Genomic DNA, 22,261 nt, shown 5'->3' with positions numbered 1-22,261 from the left:
TTTGGCCGTTCTTGTCTTTCAGAATTCAAAATCATATTCTACTTCCTTCTAGCCTCTGTGTTCCTGGTGAGAAATCTGCAGTCCTTCAAATCTTTGTTCTTCTGTAAATTATGTCTTTTCTCTAATGGCTCTCAGGTTTTTTTCCTTTGTCTTTAGTTTTCAGTAGTTTGAGTATGATGTGCTCTGATGTGGATTTCTTGGAATTTACTTGTTTTGGGGTTCTCCGAGCTTCTTAAATCTGTGTTTTCGACAAATTTGGGAAAGTCTCAGCCATTATCTCTTCCCCTTCTTCTCCGTCTTCTCCTTCCTCCTTCTCCCCTCCCTCTCCCCCCTTCTCTTCCTCTTCCTCCTCCTTCTTCTGGCATAACACTTTCTCCTCTCCCTCTGGGAGTCCAATGACATGAAAGACTTTCTGATATTGTCCCATAGGCTTCCGAAGCTCTAGTCATGCTTTTTAATGTTTTCTTCCTCCTTAGTGTTCATAGCGGATAATTTCTATTGATCTATCTTCAAGTTCACAGGCCCTTTTCTCTGACATCTTCAGTCTGCTCTTGAGTTCATCCAATGAGATTTTTATTTTGGTTTTTGTATTTTTGCAGGATATCAGTAAAATATCCATCAGATTTGTACAGATATCTTCTATTTCTTAAGAATAGTTCCTACCTTTCCAATCTTTGAAGAGTGTTTACCCTTACTAGGAACCTTTTGATAACAGCTGCTTTAAAGTCTTTGTCAGATATTTGCAACATCTGAGTTATCTCAGCATCAGCATCTGTTGATTGTCTTTTTCCGGGACAGCTGAGATTTTCCTGATTCTTCATATGCTAAGTAATCTTGGGTTGTATCCTGGGTGTTTTGAAAACTGTGTTATGAGACTCTGTATCTTATTTATGTTCTTTGGGGAATGTTGGTAGTTTTGTTTCCGCAATGATTCAACCAGCTGCATTCAGGGTGCGAATTCTGCTCAGCCTTCTGGGGGCTGTGATTTCACCGTCAGGTCAGCTCTGTGTCAACCCTCTGCAGGGCTCTTTGGGTCTGTGCACGTGTGTCTTCCAGAGGCTGGGCTGGCTGGGTGGTGGTCTGTCCCTTCCTTCAGTTCACATCTTTCGTGTGCCATTAGGGTTATACCCACACTTGTGCTGTTCAGGGTTCACTTTCCGGAGCTCCTATGATCCCTCTGGTCCTTTCTGGTTCCCCGGATCTTCCTCACGTCGCTCAGCTTTGCAGGCCCACATCTGCACCCAATGCTGGGGCCACAGCGCAGGAGGACAGAGATGGGAAAAAGCAGTGGAGGCTTACCCCACCCTCTTAGAACCACAGCTGCTCTGATCAAAGAGGGAGGCTGCGCCCCCACCAATGTTTATGTGGCTGCAGTATCTGCCGTCCCCGTTCTGCTGTCAGGGATCGCGCAGGGGCTGGGGCAGGGGAGGACTAAGGAGAGAAAAGACAGGACTTCTCCCACTGTCCCTGTGCTTGCGAGCTCCCCATCCTGCTCCTAGAGGGCTTCTCCCAGAGCCGTCTGTCGGCTCAGCCCCAGCTACACACACGGGGATGGGCACGCCTGCTCCGCCCCCGGTAATAATGGGGCATCAGGAGGCATGCGCCAGCCCTCCCCAGAGCACTTCCAGAAAGCCCCCATTCTCCCCATTCTCCCCTCACAGGGGCTGGAGCAAGGACCTGAGTCTGGACCAGAGCAGCCCTCCCGGCCCAGGGCATTGCCAGGAGGGGGACAGGGCCTCCCCCAGGGGACAGAGCAGCAGAGGGCCCCGACGTGCCTCCCAGCAGAACCGGGCCTCCTACCATGTTCCCTGTGCTTTGCCTGAGGCTTCTCTGGCTGCGGGCACGTGCGCCCACGGGTGGGCACAGGCCAAAGCGGCAGGCGGTGGGAGCAGCCTCTATACAAGACAGACAGGAGCTGGAGACTCGATACCCCCCTCAGGTGGGCCCCTTCGAGGCACACACTGTGTATTGTCTCCCAGGAACCCTAGAGGAACAGAGCCAGTGTCACCTACTCGCCAGTAGCCCCGCACTGGTTTCCCTCCACCGCTCTCACTGTGCGCCCTGAGCGCCACCAGCACCATGGGGCCTCCACCTGCCTGAGGAAGGCGGGCCTGAAGCTCTGCTTAGGGCCCCCTCTGATGGCCTGGGGACTTCAGCCAGAAACGCTCCCACGGAGCTCTGCTCCCCTCCCCGTGGAGGTGGCGCTGGTCTGTGTTTAAGTCACCTCCAGCTGCAACAACGTGGGATTCCGTGTCAGAAGCAGCAAGGTGTGTTCCCGTTGCTAGATCAGGGGTGGTGGTCCCAGGACTGCCCAGGCACACCCTCCGTTGCAGTTGGTGTCCCCCAGGGCAGGGACAACCTCATCCTGCTGGGCTCGCCTCCCCTCTTCTGACCCATAACCACATACTGAGGGGATCGCTGTGTCTCAGTCCTGCTGTGTTTTCAAAAGTAGGTTTCATTTTTAAAAGAATCTCAAACCCCCCAAAATCCTTAAGAGAGTTATTTAGGGGGAGGGGAAATGAACCCTCTGGAAGAAAAGTTATGTTGAGGGAATGATGCCCAGCAGAAGGGTAGGTATGTTGCTAAGTCCAAGTGAATAGCAAATGTGTAAGGCAACAATCATATTGTTCTATGGACTTTCAAATATGACAATAACACACAAGGCAGAAGTGGGGTTAAGAGCAATAGTGTTCCCGCCATCCTTGAAATGATAAAGGTACTAATTTACAGTAGATTCAACTAAGTCAGTGGTGCTCATTACAATTGCTTGAGTTACCACTGAGAGAAGAGAAATAAGGGCAAATAAAGCCATTGGGAGGAAGAAATGGAACAATGAAAAGACCACGAATAATGCAAGAGAACACAAGAAAGTAGAAAAGAAGGAACAGAGACAACCAATATGAAGAGAAAACACACAGTAATATGGTAGATTTGAACCTGAATATACTGATAATGATCAGTAATAGGAGTTATCGCAAATGGGATTAAATCACCCAAATAAAAGAATGTTAGACTGATTTAAAAACCTACATGCTGTTTACAAAGACACATTTTTTTTTTTTTTTTGCGGTACACGGGCCTGTCACTGCTGTGGCCTCTCCCGTTGTGGAGCACAGGCTCTGGACGCGCAGCGGCCATGCCTCACGGGCCCAGTCGCTCCGCGGCATGTGGAATCTTCCCAGACCGGGGCACGAACCCGTGTCCCCTGCATCGGCAGGCGGACTCTCAACCACTGCGCCACCAGGGAAGCCCCACACAGACACATCTTAATTATTAAGGTACCATCTTCGAGTAAAAAGATGGATAAAGATACATAATGGAAACACTAATGAGAACGTTGCTGATGTGGCTACTCTGATGTCAGACAAAGCTGATTCTAGAGCAACAGCATTACTGGGATGCAAAGGTGTGACTGATGAGGATAAAATGGCCTAACAGTTCTGTTTGTACAATCACTTAATGACAGAGTCTCAAATATATACAGCAAGAATTATGAGAAAAGAAGACCAGACAAATCTACAATCATAATCACAGTGAGAGACTTTAATGCATCTCTCAGAAACGGACAGAACAACAGACCAAAACCCAAACCCAAACCAAAGGAAACTCAATAAAACAAAGCAAAGTAAAGAAGTCAATATGTGGAAGGTTTGGTCACATGGGCGACCTGAGTTATGTCAATACCTAACTCTGCACCTGAAAAATGCAGAACATACAGTCTTTTCAAGAACCTGTGGGGACTTCCCTGGTGGTCCAGTGGCTAAGACTTCGCCTTCCAATGCGGGGAGTGTGGGTTCAATCCCTGGTCAGGGAGCTAAGATCCCATGTGCCTTGCCGCCAAAAAAACAAAACCTAAAACAGAAGCGGTATTGTAATAAATACACTGAAGACTTTAAAAATGGTCTACATCAAAAAAAAAAAAAAAAAAAAAGAAACTGTGGAATATTGGCCATAAAACAAATCTCAACAAATTTCAGAGAAGAGACATAATAGAAAGTACATTCTCTGATGTTGTAGTTTATCTTATGACGGGGCCGAAAGCAAGCTCATGACACGAGATGAATTGTGCCGAGGCACAGCAGTAGAGGGCTGCCGCTCGCTCAGGCAATACAGCGCCGTCTGTCCTGCTGTGGGAGCTTTTATTGAAGCATTATCTATGTTTACGTTTTAAGACTTGTTTTCTTAACATTCCAGAAATGCCAAAGCAGCAACATATGCTTTTATTGATTATACACGCAACAGTGGGCTTTCTTGAAGACATGCCGTGCTTCGTCCTTGAGCGCAAAAGCAGCACAAGGACATTGCCTTGTGTTTCCATTATTCTGATTATACTGAAGTAGCACAAGGACATTTCCTTGCATTCCCACTGTTCTGATTATACTGAGGACGTCTCATGGATCAGTGCCCAAAGCACTCAATGCTTATTCGCAGGCCCCCGGTTTGCGGCGGGGGGGCTCAAAGCAATCAGGACTGTTTGCAGTTCTGGCTTATTCACCAGCCCCCAGTTTGCTGGGGGGGGGGGTGGCTCATGGGTCACGTCTCCTTTCCGTGTCCTCAGTTATTCCACTACGTTTCCCCCTTTTCGTTTTGCAGCTTATGCAGCATCAAGGAGAACACGGCAGCTTGTTGTGATGTTGCATGGCGGGTAGCTTTTACTCGTCGTTGGACTACAATTAAACATATGATTATTATTACAATGAGCATTAGCAATCCTGTAGTAGAACCAAATAAAGCACGTAATCTAGACATGGGATTTAAATTATTAAATCCTTGAGTAATTCCAGACCCTATTTCTTGCAAATTAAGTCGTTGTAATTTCTTCTGAAAAGTTTGTTGAATTTTCCCTTGTAAATTCACAATTTCTTCTGTCAAATTTTTGTGATGTAATAAATACTTTTTTATTGTTGCCCAGAGAAATGCAGACTGATTATATGGGACTGAAGTGACACAAAAGGCACTTTGATTCCAGTCACAACGTAGCTTCATTTGTCTTTGTAAATTTACAAGTTGGTCCCCCAACATAACCACAGCTTGTTGCAAGTCTGCTATTTCCGAATGTATTTCTGAATCAATTTGTCGTTGAGAGGACCAAAGCATTTCAGAATTTTTATGCCAATCAGTTATATAATCAACGGTCTGAATAGATTGTTCTAAAGCAACTCCAGCTACTGCAGCAGTAGCTGTTATGGCTATACTACCCATGACAGCTGCAATCAACATTCCTACAAATCTTTTACTTCTTTTTAATGCATCAGCTAAATATTGCAAGACAGCCATAGGAAGAGATTCTTGCCATTCCCTTCCAAGACTGACAGGAAGCCAAAGACCTGTCCGAGCTCGTAAGATATACAAACTTTCAGTAGATATGTTAAAAGATATACTAGAGTTAATGCAGGTATACAGAGAGCAATTTTTACACATTATAATACCTTGAGTCTCATTCCATACAGCTGGTTCCTTTAACAATATATAAGGTAATTTTACACAACTACGAGTATACCGAGTAACATTTTTATGAAAAGTCAAACTATGATTTCCAGATTTGTTAACCATATGTCCTACCCAAGCATTAATCTTTTTCAAAGTTGCCATAAGCTTCCACAAGTCCTTTTGGATAGGATATCCATTTAAATGAGGACCTGGAGGAGAAAACCCTCCAGCATGTCATACTATGGTACCATTAATAGTATTGCTATAAATAGTGTTATCCTCTCTATGCCAGTGTAAATTCTTCAGACCCCTTTTTCCTCGGGCGGAGCCAAAAGGGCTCCAATCAATGACGCTTCCCCAAGTAGTATTAACAAGAACCCGAGCCATTTCTCCTCAGCATCGGGTCCAATGGACCCAATCTGATAATCGATCCACAAGAGGCAGCTGGCGTGGAGGCAAGTAAGGTGCGGAAACATTCTCATTAAGAGTGGAATGAGAACTTTTAAAACTATAAGCACTCAAAGGATATAACCCATGATATCTGATTTCATTTTTGACAACACTTAACCATGCCTGATAATTCATTTTAAGGCAATGATCTCCCTTTCCCATACAAATAGGAGGTCCATTAACACCCACCGTGTAATTCTCTATTATCCTTCCTTCTTCTTCTGGCTTCAAAGGGCCTCTATCATCAAAAGGACCAGGCAACCATCCAGACTCATTTACATATACAAGAATTGGGGCATCCCACCAGGTAACCCCCATATTAAGAGGGGGGTTAGGAATATAAGTCCGATAAGTATGGTTAGTACAATTTATCTCATTGGCTGATATGCTTATTACCTGTGCAGACAACACTGCCATCATGGCCACAAAAAGATTGGTGCTATTGAGGGGTTTACCCTGCGAAATAACAAGATTTTCGGCAGTGCCTGCAAACTTTTTCACTTGCCCCCAGGTCAATGGAGACGCCCTCTTTGTTCGATCCAATGGCACACGGGATGCTCTCTTGCTCAAATCCATCTCCGCAAATCCCTTCGTCATTTCCGTCACATCAAGCGTACGCTTAGTTGCCATCCCGAAGTTTTATCTTCTTAGCCGGCACCCAGTAGGATTCAGCTCCTGCAGAAACAAAAGCATATCCCCGGCCCCAGCGAAGAACCTCGGCAGGTTCCCAAGTGTTAGTATTTTCATTTAATATAAAAACAGGTTGCCTAAGTTCTCATGTACTTACTTTTGTCCAATGTCTGTCAGCTGCACTAAAATCATCTTCTCCGTGATTCAAAAAATTAAGAGTAAATAAAGCAATATGTATTCTTTTCCTAGGACTTTGTACCTCATCTCCCCCTTTTTGTTTTATAAGCATTTCTTTCAAAGTGCGGTTTTGTCGTTCAGTAACCGCTTGTCCCATACTGTTTCCTGGGATACCTGTAACATGCCGTATATTATGTGTGGCAAAAAAAGTCTGACATTTTTGAGAGTGATATGCAGAAGCATTATCGGTTTTTATGCTGTCGGGAATTCCCGTAACAGCAAAAGCTTCTAATAAATGAGTTATTACAGCATCAGCTTTTTCAGAAGATAATGGAGTTGCCCATGAAAAATGAGAGTAGGTATCTACAGAATGATGAATATATTTTAACTTTCCAAAACCAGGATATTGAGTTACATCCATTTGCCAGATAGCATTAGCAGATAAGCCTTTAGGGTTAACTCCAATATTCAAACAAGGTTGATTAATGGCAGCACATTGCGGGCACGTACGGAGAATAGTTTTTGCTTGTTTCCATGTAAGATTAAATTTATTTTCCAATTTTCTGGCATTAGTATGATATCTATGATGTTCTGCTGTAGCTAATTGTACGGTACCCACTAAAGTATCAATAAAATCATTTCCAGCTACCAATGGGCCGGGTAAATGAGTATGAGCACGATTATGAGTAATATAAAGTGGTGCAGTACGTAGTCTAATTATATGTTGTATTTGCAAAAATAAAGAGTGCAGTTCTGATCCATTATTTGGGATAAAAGCGGTCTCAATATTTTAAACTGTAAATTCCACATACTGAGAGTCTGTAATTATAAGAGCAATTGGATAATCTTGTAACAATAGTATTACAGCAAATAGTTTTGCTTTTTGAACTGAAACATATTGAGATTGTAACACCTTTTGATCATGACTGTTAGCATATCTTGCTCTTCTCGTTTTATTGGCATCAGTAAAAAAGGTTGGTCCTATAACAGGATCTGACTGAACTATTTTTTTCAAAATCCAATTAGTCTTCTTCAAAAATTGGAAACGTTTATCAGAAGGATAATGATTATGTATTTTACCTATATAATGAGCACAGGCAATTTGCCAGTTATTCTCTAGTTGAAAAAGAGTTTGTATCTCTTTGTTTGAAAAAGGAACTATAAGTTCATGTGGGTCCTGACCACATAATTGCCTTAATCGTAACCTACCTTTAATAAGAATATCAGCTATTTTTTGTACATAAGATTGTAATTTCTTTTGAGCTTCATGAGCTAAAAATACCCACTCTATGAGATTATCTTGTTGTTGTAGTAATCCAGTAGGGGAATGAGGAGTATGAAATACAATAAGTCGTAAATGATCCAGAGACTCAATCCGATCCAATTGTGCATCATGTATATGTTTTTCTATCCATTTAAGTTCTTGTTCAGCCTGGGGAGAAAGTTCACGGTGACTATTCAATGCTGGATCGCCTTCCAAGGTGTGAAATAAATTTTGTAACTTATAAGTAGGAATTCCTAGGCTAGGACGTAACCCATTAATATCTCCTAGTAATTTTTGAAAATCATTTAATGTTACAAGAGAATCTCGTCTAATTTGTACTTTCTGAGGAATAATTTGAGTATTGGTTACAATTTGTTTAAGATATTGCCAGGAAGCACATTTTGGAATTTTTTCAGGAGCTATTTGTAAACCCCAGTTTTTAAATTTCAACTCTGCTTGTTGTAACATCTGTTGTAACATTTGCTGATGAGAATGAGCAAATAGAATGTCATCCATATAATGAAGAATACGTGTCTCAGGATATATGTGACGTAAATCCTCCAAAGGTTGATTAACAAAAAATTGGCACATAGTTGGACTATTTAACATCCCCTGAGGGAGAACTTTTTATTGAAATCTCTGAGCCGGATCTTTTTGATTTAGGGCTGGTACAGTAAATGTAAATTTTTCACAATCTTGAGATTGTAATGGTATAGTAAAAAACCAGTCTTTTAAATCTATAATTATAAGTTCCCAATTGCGAGGGAGCATTGCAGCAGATGGAATTCCAGGTTGCAATGCCCGCATAGGTTGAATAATCTCATTAATTTTTCGTAAATCTGTCAACATTTTCCATTTTTTTGATTTTTTTTTTATTACAAAAACAGGTGAATTTTAAGGGCTAGTGGATACTTTAATATGTCCTGTTATTAATTGTTTTTGTATTAATTGGTGTAATGTTTGTAATTTTTCTTGAGTTAAGGGCCACTGCTCTGTCCATATAGGGGTATCTTTTAACCATTTTAATGGTAATGCAAATTTTTGAGCAGTGACCCCTACACTAAATTTGGATATCCAAGCCCAGTATAATCTTTTCCTGTTTTAGTTACATATTGGGGTTTAGTAGCATTTAACTGTGAATAATCACATTTTATGTTTGACATCATTTGTATTGTTTTAGGGGAAATTGTTGGTATGGAGATAGAGGTTTTCTATTGTTGTAGTATATCTCTTTCCCATAAATTAATTTTAATATTGGCCACATATGGTTGTAACATGGCTTTTTGTCCTTCCGGGCCTTTACATCTCAATTTTTTATTGCGTCAAACCATATGTAATGTTTTTATTTTTGTAAAAGTAGCTTCCATCTTTTTTAAAGGCCAATATGAAGGCCATTCAGACTGTTTTATTATAGACACATCAGCTCCCGTATCAACAAGGCCCGTAAATTTCACATTATTGTTAAAAGTAAGCGTTAATTGAGGACGTTGGTCGTTGATAAAGGATTGCCAAAAAACATTTTTTCCCGTGCTGCCGAACCCCCCAGTAGGCTTTACTGGGGCGGCTGCTTGTTTTACATACGGTAACAGTAACAATTGAGCAATTCTTTGTCCCTTATTAAATTCTATAGATTTTGTAACAGAAATCATAATAGAAATTTCTCCATTATAATCCTCATCAATAACTCCAGTATGAACTGTTACATCCTGCAGAGTCAAACTACTTCGTTCTAATAATAGTCTCACGGTTTCTGTAGGTATAGGGCCATAAACTCCTGTAGCTAATTTGTGTATTTCTCCTGATGGCGTAAGGATACCATCTCGAGGAGCACTCAAGTCAACGGCAGCACTGCCACTGGTATTATGTATGAGATCAGTAACTAAGAGCCGAGGTTGAGACTGTCCTGTAATGTCTGATAAAAGCTGCCATTGCTTACTGGATACTGTTGAGAGTTTACTGTCACTTTTCCCGTATTGTTGTTGCGGCCCCAGGTTGGGCCTAGCTTCCCATTTCCCGAGACATCATCTCATGGAGGCAAAAGATTTCCTAACTTACCCCTTTTGGAACAGCATTTATTAGCCCAGTGTCGTCCTTTACCACACCGGCGACACATACCAGGTAGCTGCTCATTCTTAACCTGTTTTGATATCTGGCCTTGCCCTTTTCGACAATCTCGCATCACATGTCCATACCTTCCACAATTGTAACATTTAGTACGATTATCTTTCAACCCTTCATTTATGGCAGCTGCAAGTAAATTGGCATGATAAGTAGGAGATCCAATATCATGGCAAGCTTTTATATACTCCTCAAGGGGAGCATTTACAGCCTGTAAAGGCCATAATGCCTTCTGGCATTCAGGATTTGCATTTTTAAAGGCCAAAGATTGTAATAATAAATCTTGCATGTCTATTTGTGTTACAGCTCTTTGAATGGCTGCATGCAGCCTAGACAAGAAATCTGCGTAAGGCTCACCAGGCCCTTGCATTTACTTAGTAAAAGATTGTGTTGTTTCTTCGGGGGGTTCCACTAGTAACCATGCTCGTAAACAACACATACGTATTTGAATGATTTGTAAATCATCAAATTGAGCTTGAGCTTGTAGATTACTAAATGCGCCTGCTCCTATTAATTCATCTAAAAGTGGCCCTGGAGGATTACGGGCCGCATTAGTCCTTGCCATGTTTTCAGCTTCCTCTCTCCACCAAGTCTTAAACTGCATATATTGTCCAGGTTCAAGAACAGTTTTGGCAATCACTTCCCAATCGTGAGGAATTAATATGTTTTCAGTAGCGTACCCAGACAAAAGTCCTTGAACATAATTAGAATGCATCCCATACGCATTAATGGCTTCTTTTAGCATTTTTAAAATTTGTATATCATGATGGTTATACTCAACACTTACATATCCATTCGGAAATGGATCATTAGCAGGCATAGCTTGTCTAACAATAGGGAAAGCAAAAAAGGATTCAGAATATTGCTTTTCTTCCTTATTCATCTCTTCTTCCAACAATAGTCTATTAGATTCAGGTTTTAGAGGAATGCGAAACTGACGAGAGGCTCCAACAGGATAAGCTGCTAATTCTAAAGAAGGAGCCAAAGGAATAGTAGGACAGGGCTCCTGATGTAAAGGAGTGGTAGCATTGTTTTTATTTTCTTCCAATTTAACCATCAAATTTTTTAACTTTGAAAGTATATCAGTAATCTCATTCTGTTGAGAAAGTGGCATCTCATTTTGTTTGCTCCCAATCTTTACCATCATCAGAAAAAGCCCCTTCATCACTGGAACCTGAAAAATCCTCTCCTGTCTCAGACACAAGGGGAGGAGGAGGAAGGTCCTCTATAGGAGACTCACGAAACTGAGTACAAAAAGCAGCAGAATGATCGGGAGCAGAATTCGGACGCTGAGGGCGCGCCCCATTTTCACTTTCAGTTTCAGATTGTAATGGTTCCAGGGCGAGGGAAATTAATTTACAAAGAGACCAAACACGGACAGATATAGGGTCTCCATGCTGATGAGCTCTTCTTAAGGCTCGCATAACCTGTTTCCAAACTTTTAAATTCAACTGGTTATGACCAGTAGGTTGAAACCAGTAACAATGTTTACGAACCAGCGCAAACAATTCATCAAAAGATTCTGGTTTCACTTTCACTCCTGAAGTCCGTAATAACTGTTTCAGGAGTCTAATGTATTGAAATTCTACTGAATGGGAATTCCGCATTACAGTTACTCTACTGCTCCCGAAGGTTTCGCTTACTCTTGAGCGGACCAAATTCCCCTTCGGTCCCGCGATCACGCGATAACTTACCTTCAGGTCCCTGTTTGGGCACCAAATGTTGTAGTTTATCTTATGACAGGGCCGAAAGTAAGCTCATCACATGAGATGAATTGTGCCGAGGCACAGCAGTAGAGGGCTGCCGCTCGCTCAGGCAATACAGCGCCGTCTGTCCTGCTGTTATTGAAGCATTATCTATGTTTACATTTTAAGACTTGTTTTCTTAACATTCCAGAAATGCCAAAGCAGCAACATATGCTTTTATTGATTATACACGCAACAGTGGGCTTTCTTGAAGACATGCCGTGCTTCGTCCTTGAGCGCAAAGGCAGCACAAGGACATTGCCTTGTGTTTCCATTATTCTGATTATACTGAAGTAGCACAAGGACATTTCCTTGTGTTCCCACCGTTCTGATTATACTGAGGACGTCTCATGGATCCGTGCCCAAAGCACCCAATGCTTCTTCGCAGGCCCCCGGTTTGCTGGGGGTGCTCAAAGCAATCAGGACTGTTTGCAGTTCTGGCTTATTCGCCAGCCCCTAGTTTGCTGGGGGGGGAGGGGCTCATGGGTCACGTCTCCTTTCCATGTCCTCAGTTATTCCACTACACTCTGACTGTAGTGGACTTGAGCTGGAAGTCGATAAAAGAAAAGACAATTAGGAAATCAACTATGGTTAGTAATTCCTATCAGGGCAGTGATGAGGACAACTCCTCCTAGACACCTCCACAGCTGGCTGCACACCCCGTACTCCCCTGTGCCCAGCTGGTGGTGTTGGCTCCAGCCAAGGTCATAGGCAGGCTTGGCTTCCTGGAGCTCCCAGGAAATCACAGGACTTTGGCAGTCCCTGCCTGCACAGTCCCCAGGGCAAGCAGCGGGGATGCAGGGCCCTGCGGAGTGGGACCCTGTCAGGATGAAGCTCTGAAAGCAAGGGGGACAGAGCCTGCTCCATGCGTGTCCCCGCATCCAGGCTTTCTGTGATGAGACAGGGATGTAACCCCCTGCTCTGCCTCTTTAGTGCCGGCAGGAGGGACAGGCAGGGGATGCAGAGGAGGAGGTGGGCACAGGCATATTCAAAGCGGGAGGCCAGCGCGCAGGGCTGCATGGGCTGTGGGCTGCGGAGGGCCGCCCCCCCACCCTGCCCCCAATCACCTGTCTTTCGTGCTGACTCTGGACAGCATGTTCCCAAAGGCAGCTCTGCTTCTGGGGCTCCCTGTTGTGGGCATTCACGTCTGGATCATTCAAAAGGAACTTGTAGACATTAGTAAGGACCACAATTATTTTGCGGTGTCTGTGGAGTTCGCCGTGGCTTTGTTCAACAGTGACCATGAGGAAGAGCATGCCGACAGGCTGCTGGAGGTCAGGCAGCCCAGCAAAAGGTGAATGGCAGTCGTGGGCCCAGGCTGCCGGATGGCCAGCCCCGAGCCGGCCCAGGTCAGCGGGGCTCTGATGTGAGGGTCCGCCGCTGCACACACTCCTGAAGGGACTGGAGGCTGGCCCCCTCCCTGCACAGACGGCCCTGGCTTCCCTCAAGGGCTCTCATTTGCTGACCGGCTGGCCCTCTTCTGGGCTGCGTCGCAGCCCTGGACCTGGGGAGGCTGAGGGCCCCTCGAGCATCACTGCAGACTCAGCTGCCCCCAACCCTCGCCAGGCCCTAAGCCCGTCTTCGCCCAGGGTCCAGCGGCAGTGCAAGGGGCTGGGCATGTGTGTGTGTGTGTGTGTGTGTGTGTGTGTGTGTGTGTGTGTGTGGCTGGTGGCATCGGCTGCAGGCATTCCTGAGCCCCTAAGGAAGCCAGCTTTCTAGACAATTCCAGGTCAGGGCCGTGCTCCTCCCTATGGAAGTTTCCGGTTACATTCCTCTCCGTGTTGGAGTTCTTCCGAGTTTTCACGACCTCTCTGTAGGGGATGAAACCCTGTCTTGTGTTAACCTCTTAGAGAAGCTGATGAACACACAGAGCAGCACCCGGTTCACAAACATCCACCTGGATGAAGGTTTACAAGGTGAGCCCTTTGGTGCCGCAGCTGCCCCAGGAGAGACAGAGCATCCAGCCCCCAGCCCCCTGTCCTGGTCTGGATGCTGCCCCCGAGGGACAGGGCAGCTCTGAGGGCGGCTCGGTGGACAAGCACCCCCATCCGCCTCCCTAGAAGGAGCCGTGCGATGCCCTCCGTGTGCCTGGCGGATGCGATCGAGAGCTGGGTCTCGTGTCAGGTGTGCTGTGCATGTGCTCTCAGCGCCGGGACCCTACCGCCCGTGACCACCCCCCTCCCCCACCGTCATGTACTGGTGATGTGGCTCCCGGGTAGCAGCCATCAGGAGGGCGGCAGGGAAGAGTCCAGGGCTGCTGGAGCTGCACTCAGGGACATCTTTTCTACTGGATTCTTTGCCTTTCTGTTTTCTAATTTCTCCTTGACAGAACCGGACAATGATATATTTAATGGACCTGGAGCTGGGCCGCACAATTTGTAAAAAACACGACGAAGACATTGACCACTGACCCTTGCAAGAAGGCCCAGAAGAGAAAAAGGTTTGAGAGTAAAATCAACCCAAAGCATCACCAATCTGAGAAGGAAGAATCATATCAAGGGGGGGGTATGAAGAAAACACATAGTTCCCGCGCATCTCCTTTGTTCCCTACGCTGAACACCTCACTACTGACCCTTCTGGTCACCAGATGTGTGGGGTTTTTCCCCCACCAAACAATTCTCGGGGACACCAGTTACCTACCTGGAGGGGGCATCACGTCTCACAGGTTAAGGGCTCAGGCCCACGAGACACCCCAACCCATTCAAATGCCAGTCGCAGGGAGTACGTCCCCAGGCTGCCCACAACTTCTGTCCAATTGACCACAGATCGGAGGTTCCCATCTCCCCCTCTTCAGGTTTGATGAATTTTCTAGAGTGGCTCACAGAACTCAGGGAAATACTTACATTTCCCATCTTATTAAAAGATATGGTAAAGGATACAGATGAACAGCCAGATGCGGAGATACACAGGTGAGGTGGAGGAGGGTTCTGAGCACAGGCGCTTCTGAGGATCGAGGGGTATCACCCCTCCCCCCAACATCTGGATGTGCTCACCCACAGGGATGCTCTGAATGCCACACCATCAGGATTCTAGGGAGGCTTCCGCACGTAGGCAAGACTACCCCGAGCCCCGTCACTGGTCATCATTGGACTTTCTGCTGACCAGCCCCCAGCCAGGGGCCCACCCAGAGTCACCGCAATAGAACAAAACATGCTCCTGGTGTTCTTATCACTTAGAAATTTACAAGGGATCCAGGTGCTCTGTGCCAGGAATACAGGCAGAGACCAATATACATATTATCTTTATCTCACAGCATGCCGAGGGGAGGGTGCATAGGGAAGTCCTCAGGGATGACCCTGGGGCAGAATGACAGGCCCTGGCCCCTCCCCGCCAGGTCCCAGGGCTCCCCCAGCACAGAGATGCTCCCAGCACAGCACCAAGCTGGGCCCTGTGCTCACAGCCCGGCTGGCCCCCCAGAGAACCCCACAGACCCCCATGGGCCCTTCCCTCTTGGATGGAGCCTCGCCAGGCCCCAGCCTCCAGCTTCCTGAGAACTCGGGTCCAGGAGGACGCTGTTCTCCCTGTGGGCCTCTTTCCTTTGCTCTGATTCCTCTGGACAGGAGGATAGTTTAGTTTGCTGGTCGCCCCATCCCTCCCTTTGGTCTCCTGGGCGGCAAGGAGGAGTCCCGGTCAGTCAGACCGCTTGTCATCACCCTATGAACTGACATCTGGTCCGTTGAACTGAAACCTTGGGGACGGGCCTCAGTCAGGGTGATGCCCTCAGTGGGGCTGGGGTCTCCCCGGACCCCAGCCTTGGGGTAGCCTCTCCTTGGGGTGGGTTTGCAGCTGCAGCTGATGGCGGGGTGGGCACCATCTGGGCCATCTCCTGGGCAGTCTGCTGGCTCCCCCAAGAGCTCACGGGGCAGAGACCCTTCAGGCAGCGTCACGTGCCCTGGGTGGGAGGGGACCCTGAAGGGCAGGTGATGGCCCCACCAGGCACCCTCTCAGGAGCGCCTGCCTTGATGGTGGAGACTAGAGCTCTGGAGCCCAGCCCCAGGCCACTGTTTGATTCTGCTTTTCTTTCCCCTTTAGTTCTCAATGCACCTTGAGCTCCTGCTAAGTCCTTCCTGCTAAGCGCTCTCATTGTTACATTGTTCTGATTTGATGTCTTACATAAAATTACTTTTTTCAGGTGAGCTGCACTTTCATTGTGGACTCACGCCCATGGTTTACCCAGTTCACCCTCCTGAACAGCACCTGCCAGCAGAAATGGGGGGAGGAGCTCCCGGCTCCCACAGCAGCTCCTTTCCTCCTGAAGAATGAGAGTCTGCAGTCCTAGGTCTGCGTGGCACCGGAGCAATTAAAGGCATCTCAGAGCACATCCTGGGTCCCTGTCAGTTTTGCATTCTCCCTGTTGGTTTATTTCCATGGACGTTGCTGCCAGTGACAAGCGATGGAGAATTTACCATTGTTCTCACCTTGGCTGTGGGCACAGGGTGCTGAGTCAATCCAATTCCTCAGCTCATGGGAGGGTGCCCTTCCTGGTTCTTGCAGGGTCCTCATGGTTGGTGTGTGTACTCATTCCTTCAATCATTCATATATTCTCCATTTGTCCATCTTCTGTCCATCCATGCATCCATCCATCCATCCTTCCATCATCCGTCCATCCGTCCATCCATGCATCTCTTCTTCCATTCCTTTGTTCATCATCCTCCAATCTCTCCAGGCCCCCATCCATTCCACTCAAAAGGAATCCAGACAGTTTTGCCAGATGACAGTCACCTGTGTCCCTTCTGTGTCCATCTCTGAGGCCAGATTCACAGTGAGTGGCCCTTCTGCGGTGGTGGTGTTGGGTTGATGCCCAGGCACAGGGGTGGGAGGTGGGTGACAAGGGTGACAGAAGGCTCTGTCCTCCGTGGATCGCCATTGGGGCGTCTGCCCTGGAGCTGCCTGACCGACGAGAAATCTTCTCAGGGCGTCTGGGGTCAGCTCAGAAGATGGCAGCTCCAGTCACACCTCCCCTCATGCTCCCTGACCCCTGCGCCCCCCATCGGCACCCAGCCTGGCCTCCATGGCCGTCAACACTGATCACCAGCCCTGCGACAGGCCCTGAGTTGACAGAGCCCCCCCGTGAGCACCTCCCTCTTCCCGGGTCCTGGTGGGGGCAACCCTGGAGGGGCCGAGGGATGGGGGCCTGGGGCTCTAAGTGGGACAGTGAGGCCATGGGATGCTGTCTGGAGGAGGACTTCAAAGGGAGGGGCTGAGGGGTCTTCCCTCCACCTTTTGAGTTCAGGGATCTGATTTGTGTGTCCTGTGGTTGGCAGGCTGTCCCTTTCCTGACTGACCTATTGCCGTGATGTGGCCATAAGCACTGGTGAAACAGGCGTCCCCCTCCCTGCCCCCCAGCTCCGGGCAGTTCCATGAGCACAGCTGGCCTGAGCCAGCTTTGGTCTTTTAGTACAACGGTCTTCCCGTTGTGCCCTGAGGTCATCGGCTGCAGCGAAGGTCAGAGGTAGATCTGGTTTCCTCCTCGGCTCCCGGGACTCAGGACCCACCAGCATTCCTAAGTGCCCGTGACTCTGCCAGCCCAGGGAGGCACTGCCATGAGGGCAAAGCCTAGTGGGCTTGAGACCCTCACCAAGGCCCTACCGAAGCTGGGCTGGGGACGCCCTGGAGATGAGGGGGAACAGAGCCTGCATGTCCTTGGGCTCAAGGTTTACGTGATGACGGGTGGAAATTGGGACACTCCCCCGCCACTGCCTCCCGTCGGGTGATGACGGGAGGGACAGAGAGGAGGAGCTGGGCAGAGGGCCTGGCCAGCAGCACAGGGCTGTGCAGGGCAGGGCGGCGCTGGCTGGGGAGCTGGGGAGGGCGGCCCACAGTACTGCTGGCCTCCAGGCCAATGCCGGACAGCATGTTCCTGAAGCTGTCTCTGCTTCTGGGGCTTCTTGCTCTGGGGCCTCATGTCTGCAGCTGGAAGTTTGAGGACATCAGTAAGAGTACGCAAAACTTCCGCTTGTGTGTGGAGTTTGCTGTGTTTCACTTCAATGAACACGAGCCAGATGAGTATGCTTACAAGCTGCTTTGGGTGGGGCGGAGCCAGCGCAAGGTGAGGGGGATGGGAGTGGGGGATGGGGGTGGGAGATGGGGGATGGGGGTGGGGTGGGAGTGGGGGATGGGGTGGGAGATGGGGGATGCGGCTGGGAGTGGGGGAATGGTGGATGGGGGTGGGAGTGGGGGGTGGGGGTGGGGAGTGGGGGCCAGAGGGTGAGGGAGGCTCCCTGTCTGCGGCTCCACCTTCTTCCTGAAGCTGGGCCCGGGGTCGGGAGAAGGGGCCGTCCGCTGTCTGCAGGAAAAGGTAAGGGATGTTTCATTTGGTCAAGGATATTTAAAAACACAAGGTACCTAAATAGAAGGGCTCCAAGTTTCTGATGTGTTAGCTTAGCGCTTGGAACAGGGAGAAAAGGAGAGGGAGGCAGAGGGCAGGTGAGGAGGGAGACAGACGGAGCGGAGGCAGCGCCCCGACATCAAAGCCCAGGAAGGGCCGGCAGCGCAGAGCGGAGCCGATTGCAGGCCTCAGCTGCCAGGATCACTGCCTGGATGCTGGGCTGAGGCCCCTCATGAAGTGAGCCGGCCTTGACCACGTGGCCGCCGTGGGTCAGGCCCGGCCGGAGGCAGCAGAGGCAGACAGGGCGTGACCTCGCAGGGCTGTTACACTGGTGGTGAGAAGCACACAGGCCCTAAGTTTTCAGGTGAGATAGTGGAAGACCTGGACAAGAGCGGTCAGTGTAGGACCGCAGGGCTGAGGGGAGGGGGGGGTGAGGGGGTGGGGAAGCGCTCTTCATGACGGGCACTCCTGGAAGGACCCGGCCAAGTGCAGGTTTGGGGACAAGAAGGGCGGGCAGCCCCGGAGAGGGTCCTGGACCAGGGTGAGCTGCCAGTGCCCGGCGGGGCCACCTGAGGGCTGTGGGCCAGTGTCTCAGGGAAGGAGGTTCAGAGAGGCGGGCGTGCGGGGTGGGTGTGTGCCAGGGCTGGGCCAGGATGTTATCCTCAGAGGAGCAGGGACTCACGGAAGGAGGTCGCTCAGCTTTGTCCAGCGTCTCTCTGGACCCCGTGGGGGTAGTGGGCTCCACAGCTTGGGGGCAAGTTGAGACCAGGGTGCAGGAGCTGGGCCCTGGACGCCAGGAGGCAGAGGAAAACCGGCTTCTGAGTCGGCTTGGAGGTTGACGTGGCAGGTAGTGGGGCGGGGATCAGGCACAGACCCCAGGTCTTTGTCCTGAGCAGGTGGGCAGACAGCAGAGTGAGGGGCGGGGGAGACAGGAAGATGGCCGGGCCGAGTCCGTCACAGTCAGTGTTCCCGAGGCAGTTCTGGGAAAGAAGGTTATGGGTTACAGAGCATCAGGGTGGGGAAGAGGGGGCACCTGATGGGAGTGTGGGTGCCCTTAGCACCTGGCTGTGCAGCGCTTTCCCACCGATGCCCATACCTCCCCCGCCCCAGATACTTTGTCTGGATTAGTTGTTGTCCAGCAGTCTTGAGCCCAGACCCATTACTGGCCCCAGATGGTTAGCCCCAAGGTGGCCCGGGTCAGCGGGGCTCTGATGTGAAGGTCCCCCGCTGCACACACTCCTGATGGGACTGGAGGCTGGCCCCCTCCCTGCGCAGACGGCCCTGGCTTCCCTCAAGGGCCCTCATTTGCTGACCGGCTGGCCCTTCGCTGGGCTGCGCCCAGCCCTGGACGTGGGGAGGCTGAGGGCCCGTCGAGCATCACTGTGGACTGAGCTGCCACCCTCCACCCCCCACTGCCCTAAGCCTATCCTCGCCCAGGGTCCAGCGGCAGTGCAAGGGGCTGGGCATGTGTGTGTGTGTGTGTGTGTGTGTGTGTGTGTGTGTGGCTGGTGGCATCGGCTGCAGGCATGCCTGAGCCCCTAAGGAAGCCAGTTTTCTAGACAATTCCAGGTCAGGGCCGTGCTCCTCCCTATGGAAGTTTCTGGCTACATTCCTCTCCGTGTTGGAGTTCTTCTGAGTTTTCACGACCTCTCTGTAGGGGATGAAATCCTATCTGTGTTAACCCCGAGGGACAGGGCAGCTCTGAGGGTGGTTCGGTGGACAAACACCCCCATCCGCCTCCCTAGAAGGAGCCGTGCGATGCCCTCCGTGTGTCTGGAGGATTGAGAGCTGGGTTTCATGTCAGGTGTGCTGTTCGTGTGCTCTCAGCGCTGGGGCCCTACCTCCCGTGACCACCCCCCTCCCCACCGCCATGTACTCATGACACGGCTCCTGGGTACCAGCTATCAGGAGGGTGGCAGGGAAGAATCCAGGGCTGGAGCTGCACTGAGGGACATCTTTTTGTAGGAAGAGTAGAGAATTAAAATGAAAAAGTAAAATAATACATAAATTAAAAATAAGAAAAATGCACCTAGGTTTGTCCCAATTTATACACATGTGCACATTCATACCTATTTGCCCATTTTCTACTTGGTTGTCTGTGTTTTTCTCATTACTGCAAAGTAAGTATTTCACAGACGTTTCTACAATCTCTCCTTGACAGATGTATAGTTGGATATATTTAATGGACCTGGAGCTGGGCCGCACAATTTGTAAAAAACACGACGAAGACATTGACAACTGCCCCTTGCAAGAAGGCCCAGAACAGAAAAAGGTTTGAGGATAAAATCAACCAAAAGCATCACAAATCTTCAGAGAATGAAAAATAATGTCAAGAAGTGTCTATGAGAGGAGCCTTGGAAGGCCTCAGGGATGACCCTGGGGCAGAATGACAGGCCCTGGCCCCTCCCCGCCAGGTCCCAGGGCTCCCCCAGCACAGAGATGCTCCCAGCACAGCACCAAGCTGGGCCCTGTGCTCACAGCCCGGCTGGCCCCCCAGAAAACCCCACAGACCCCCATGGGCCCTTCCCTCTTGGATGGAGCCTCGCCAGGCCCCAGCCTCCAGCTTCCTGAGAACTCGGGTCCAGGAGGACGCTGTTCTCCCTGTGGGCCTCTTTCCTTTGCTCTGATTCCTCTGGACAGGAGGACAGTTTAGTTTTCTGGTCGCCCCATCCCTCCCTTTGGTCTCCTGGGCGGCAAGGAGGAGTCCCGGTCAGTCAGACCGTTTGTCATCACCCTATGAACTGACATCTGGTCCGTTGAACTGAAACCTTGGGGACGGGCCTCAGTCAGGGTGATGCCCTCAGTGGGGCTGGGGTCTCCCCGGACCCCAGCCTTGGGGTAGCCTCTCCTTGGGGTGGGTTTGCAGCTGCAGCTGATGGCGGGGTGGGCACCATCTGGGCCATCTCCTGGGCAGTCTGCTGGCTCCCCCAAGAGCTCACGGGGCAGAGACCCTTCAGGCAGCGTCACGTGCCCTGGGTGGGAGGGGACCCTGAAGGGCAGGTGATGGCCCCACCAGGCACCCTCTCAGGAGCGCCTGCCTTGATGGTGGAGACTAGAGCTCTGGAGCCCAGCCCCAGGCCACTGTTTGATTCTGCTTTTCTTTCCCCTTTAGTTCTCAATGCACCTTGAGCTCCTGCTAAGTCCTTCCTGCTAAGCGCTCTCTTTGTTACATTGTTCTGATTTGATGTCTTACATAAAATTACTTTTTTCAGGTGAGCTGCACTTTCATTGTGGACTCACGCCCATGGTTTACCCAGTTCACCCTCCTGAACAGCACCTGCCAGCAGAAATGGGGGGAGGAGCTCCCGGCTCCCACAGCAGCTCCTTTCCTCCTGAAGAATGAGAGTCTGCAGTCCTAGGTCTGCGTGGCACCGGAGCAATTAAAGGCATCTCAGAGCACATCCTGGGTCCCTGTCAGTTTTGCATTCTCCCTGTTGGTTTATTTCCATGGACGTTGCTGCCAGTGACAAGCGATGGAGAATTTACCATTGTTCTCACCTTGGCTGTGGGCGCAGGGTGCTGAGTCAATCCAATTCCTCAGCTCATGGGAGGGTGCCCTTCCTGGTTCTTGCAGGGTCCTCATGGTTGGTGTGTGTACTCATTCGTTCATTCTTTCATATATTCTCCATTTGTCCATCATCTGTCCATCCATGCATCCATCCATGTATCTAGGCATCCATCCATCTTTCCATCATGCATACACACATACATCAATCCATTTATCCCTCCTTTCATCCATCCATCCAAACATGCATGCATCCATCCATCCGTCCATCCATGCATCTCTTCTTCCATTCCTTTGTTCATCATCCTCCAATCTCTCCAGGCCCCCATCCATTCCACTCAAAAGGAATCCAGACAGTTTTGCCTGATGACAGCCACCTGTGTCCCTTCTGTGTCCATCTCTGAGGCCAGATTCACAGTGAGTGGCCCTTCTGCGGTGGTGGTGTTGGGTTGATGCCCAGGCACACAGGTGGGAGGTGGGTGACAAGGATGACAGAAGGCTCTGTCCTCCGTGGATCGCCATTGGGGCGTCTGCCCTGGAGCTGCCTGACCGACGAGAAATCTTCTTAGGGCGTCTGGGGTCAGCTCAGAAGATGGCAGCTCCAGTCACACCTC

At 49.3% G+C, this 22,261-nt stretch overlaps 1 protein-coding gene across 1 annotated transcript; it reads left to right on the top strand.

Annotated features, from left to right (window-relative positions):
* The first annotated feature begins 17,656 nt into the window (after positions 1–17,656).
* LOC132506489 (probable cystatin-15) lies at positions 17,657–21,501 on the top strand. The gene is made up of 3 exons (XM_060125200.1): positions 17,657–17,863; positions 20,304–20,414; positions 21,355–21,501. Exons 1-3 carry the CDS (start codon positions 17,657–17,659, stop codon positions 21,499–21,501), a joined length of 465 nt encoding a protein of 154 aa, XP_059981183.1.
* Positions 21,502–22,261: the final 760 nt, after the last annotated feature.

The sequence above is a fragment of the Lagenorhynchus albirostris genome, chromosome 15 (genome assembly GCF_949774975.1).
Source record: "Lagenorhynchus albirostris chromosome 15, mLagAlb1.1, whole genome shotgun sequence".
NCBI lineage: Eukaryota > Metazoa > Chordata > Mammalia > Artiodactyla > Delphinidae > Lagenorhynchus > Lagenorhynchus albirostris.
Note: the sequence above shows the minus strand (reverse complement) of the source record. Positions and strands in the feature narration are given on the sequence as shown.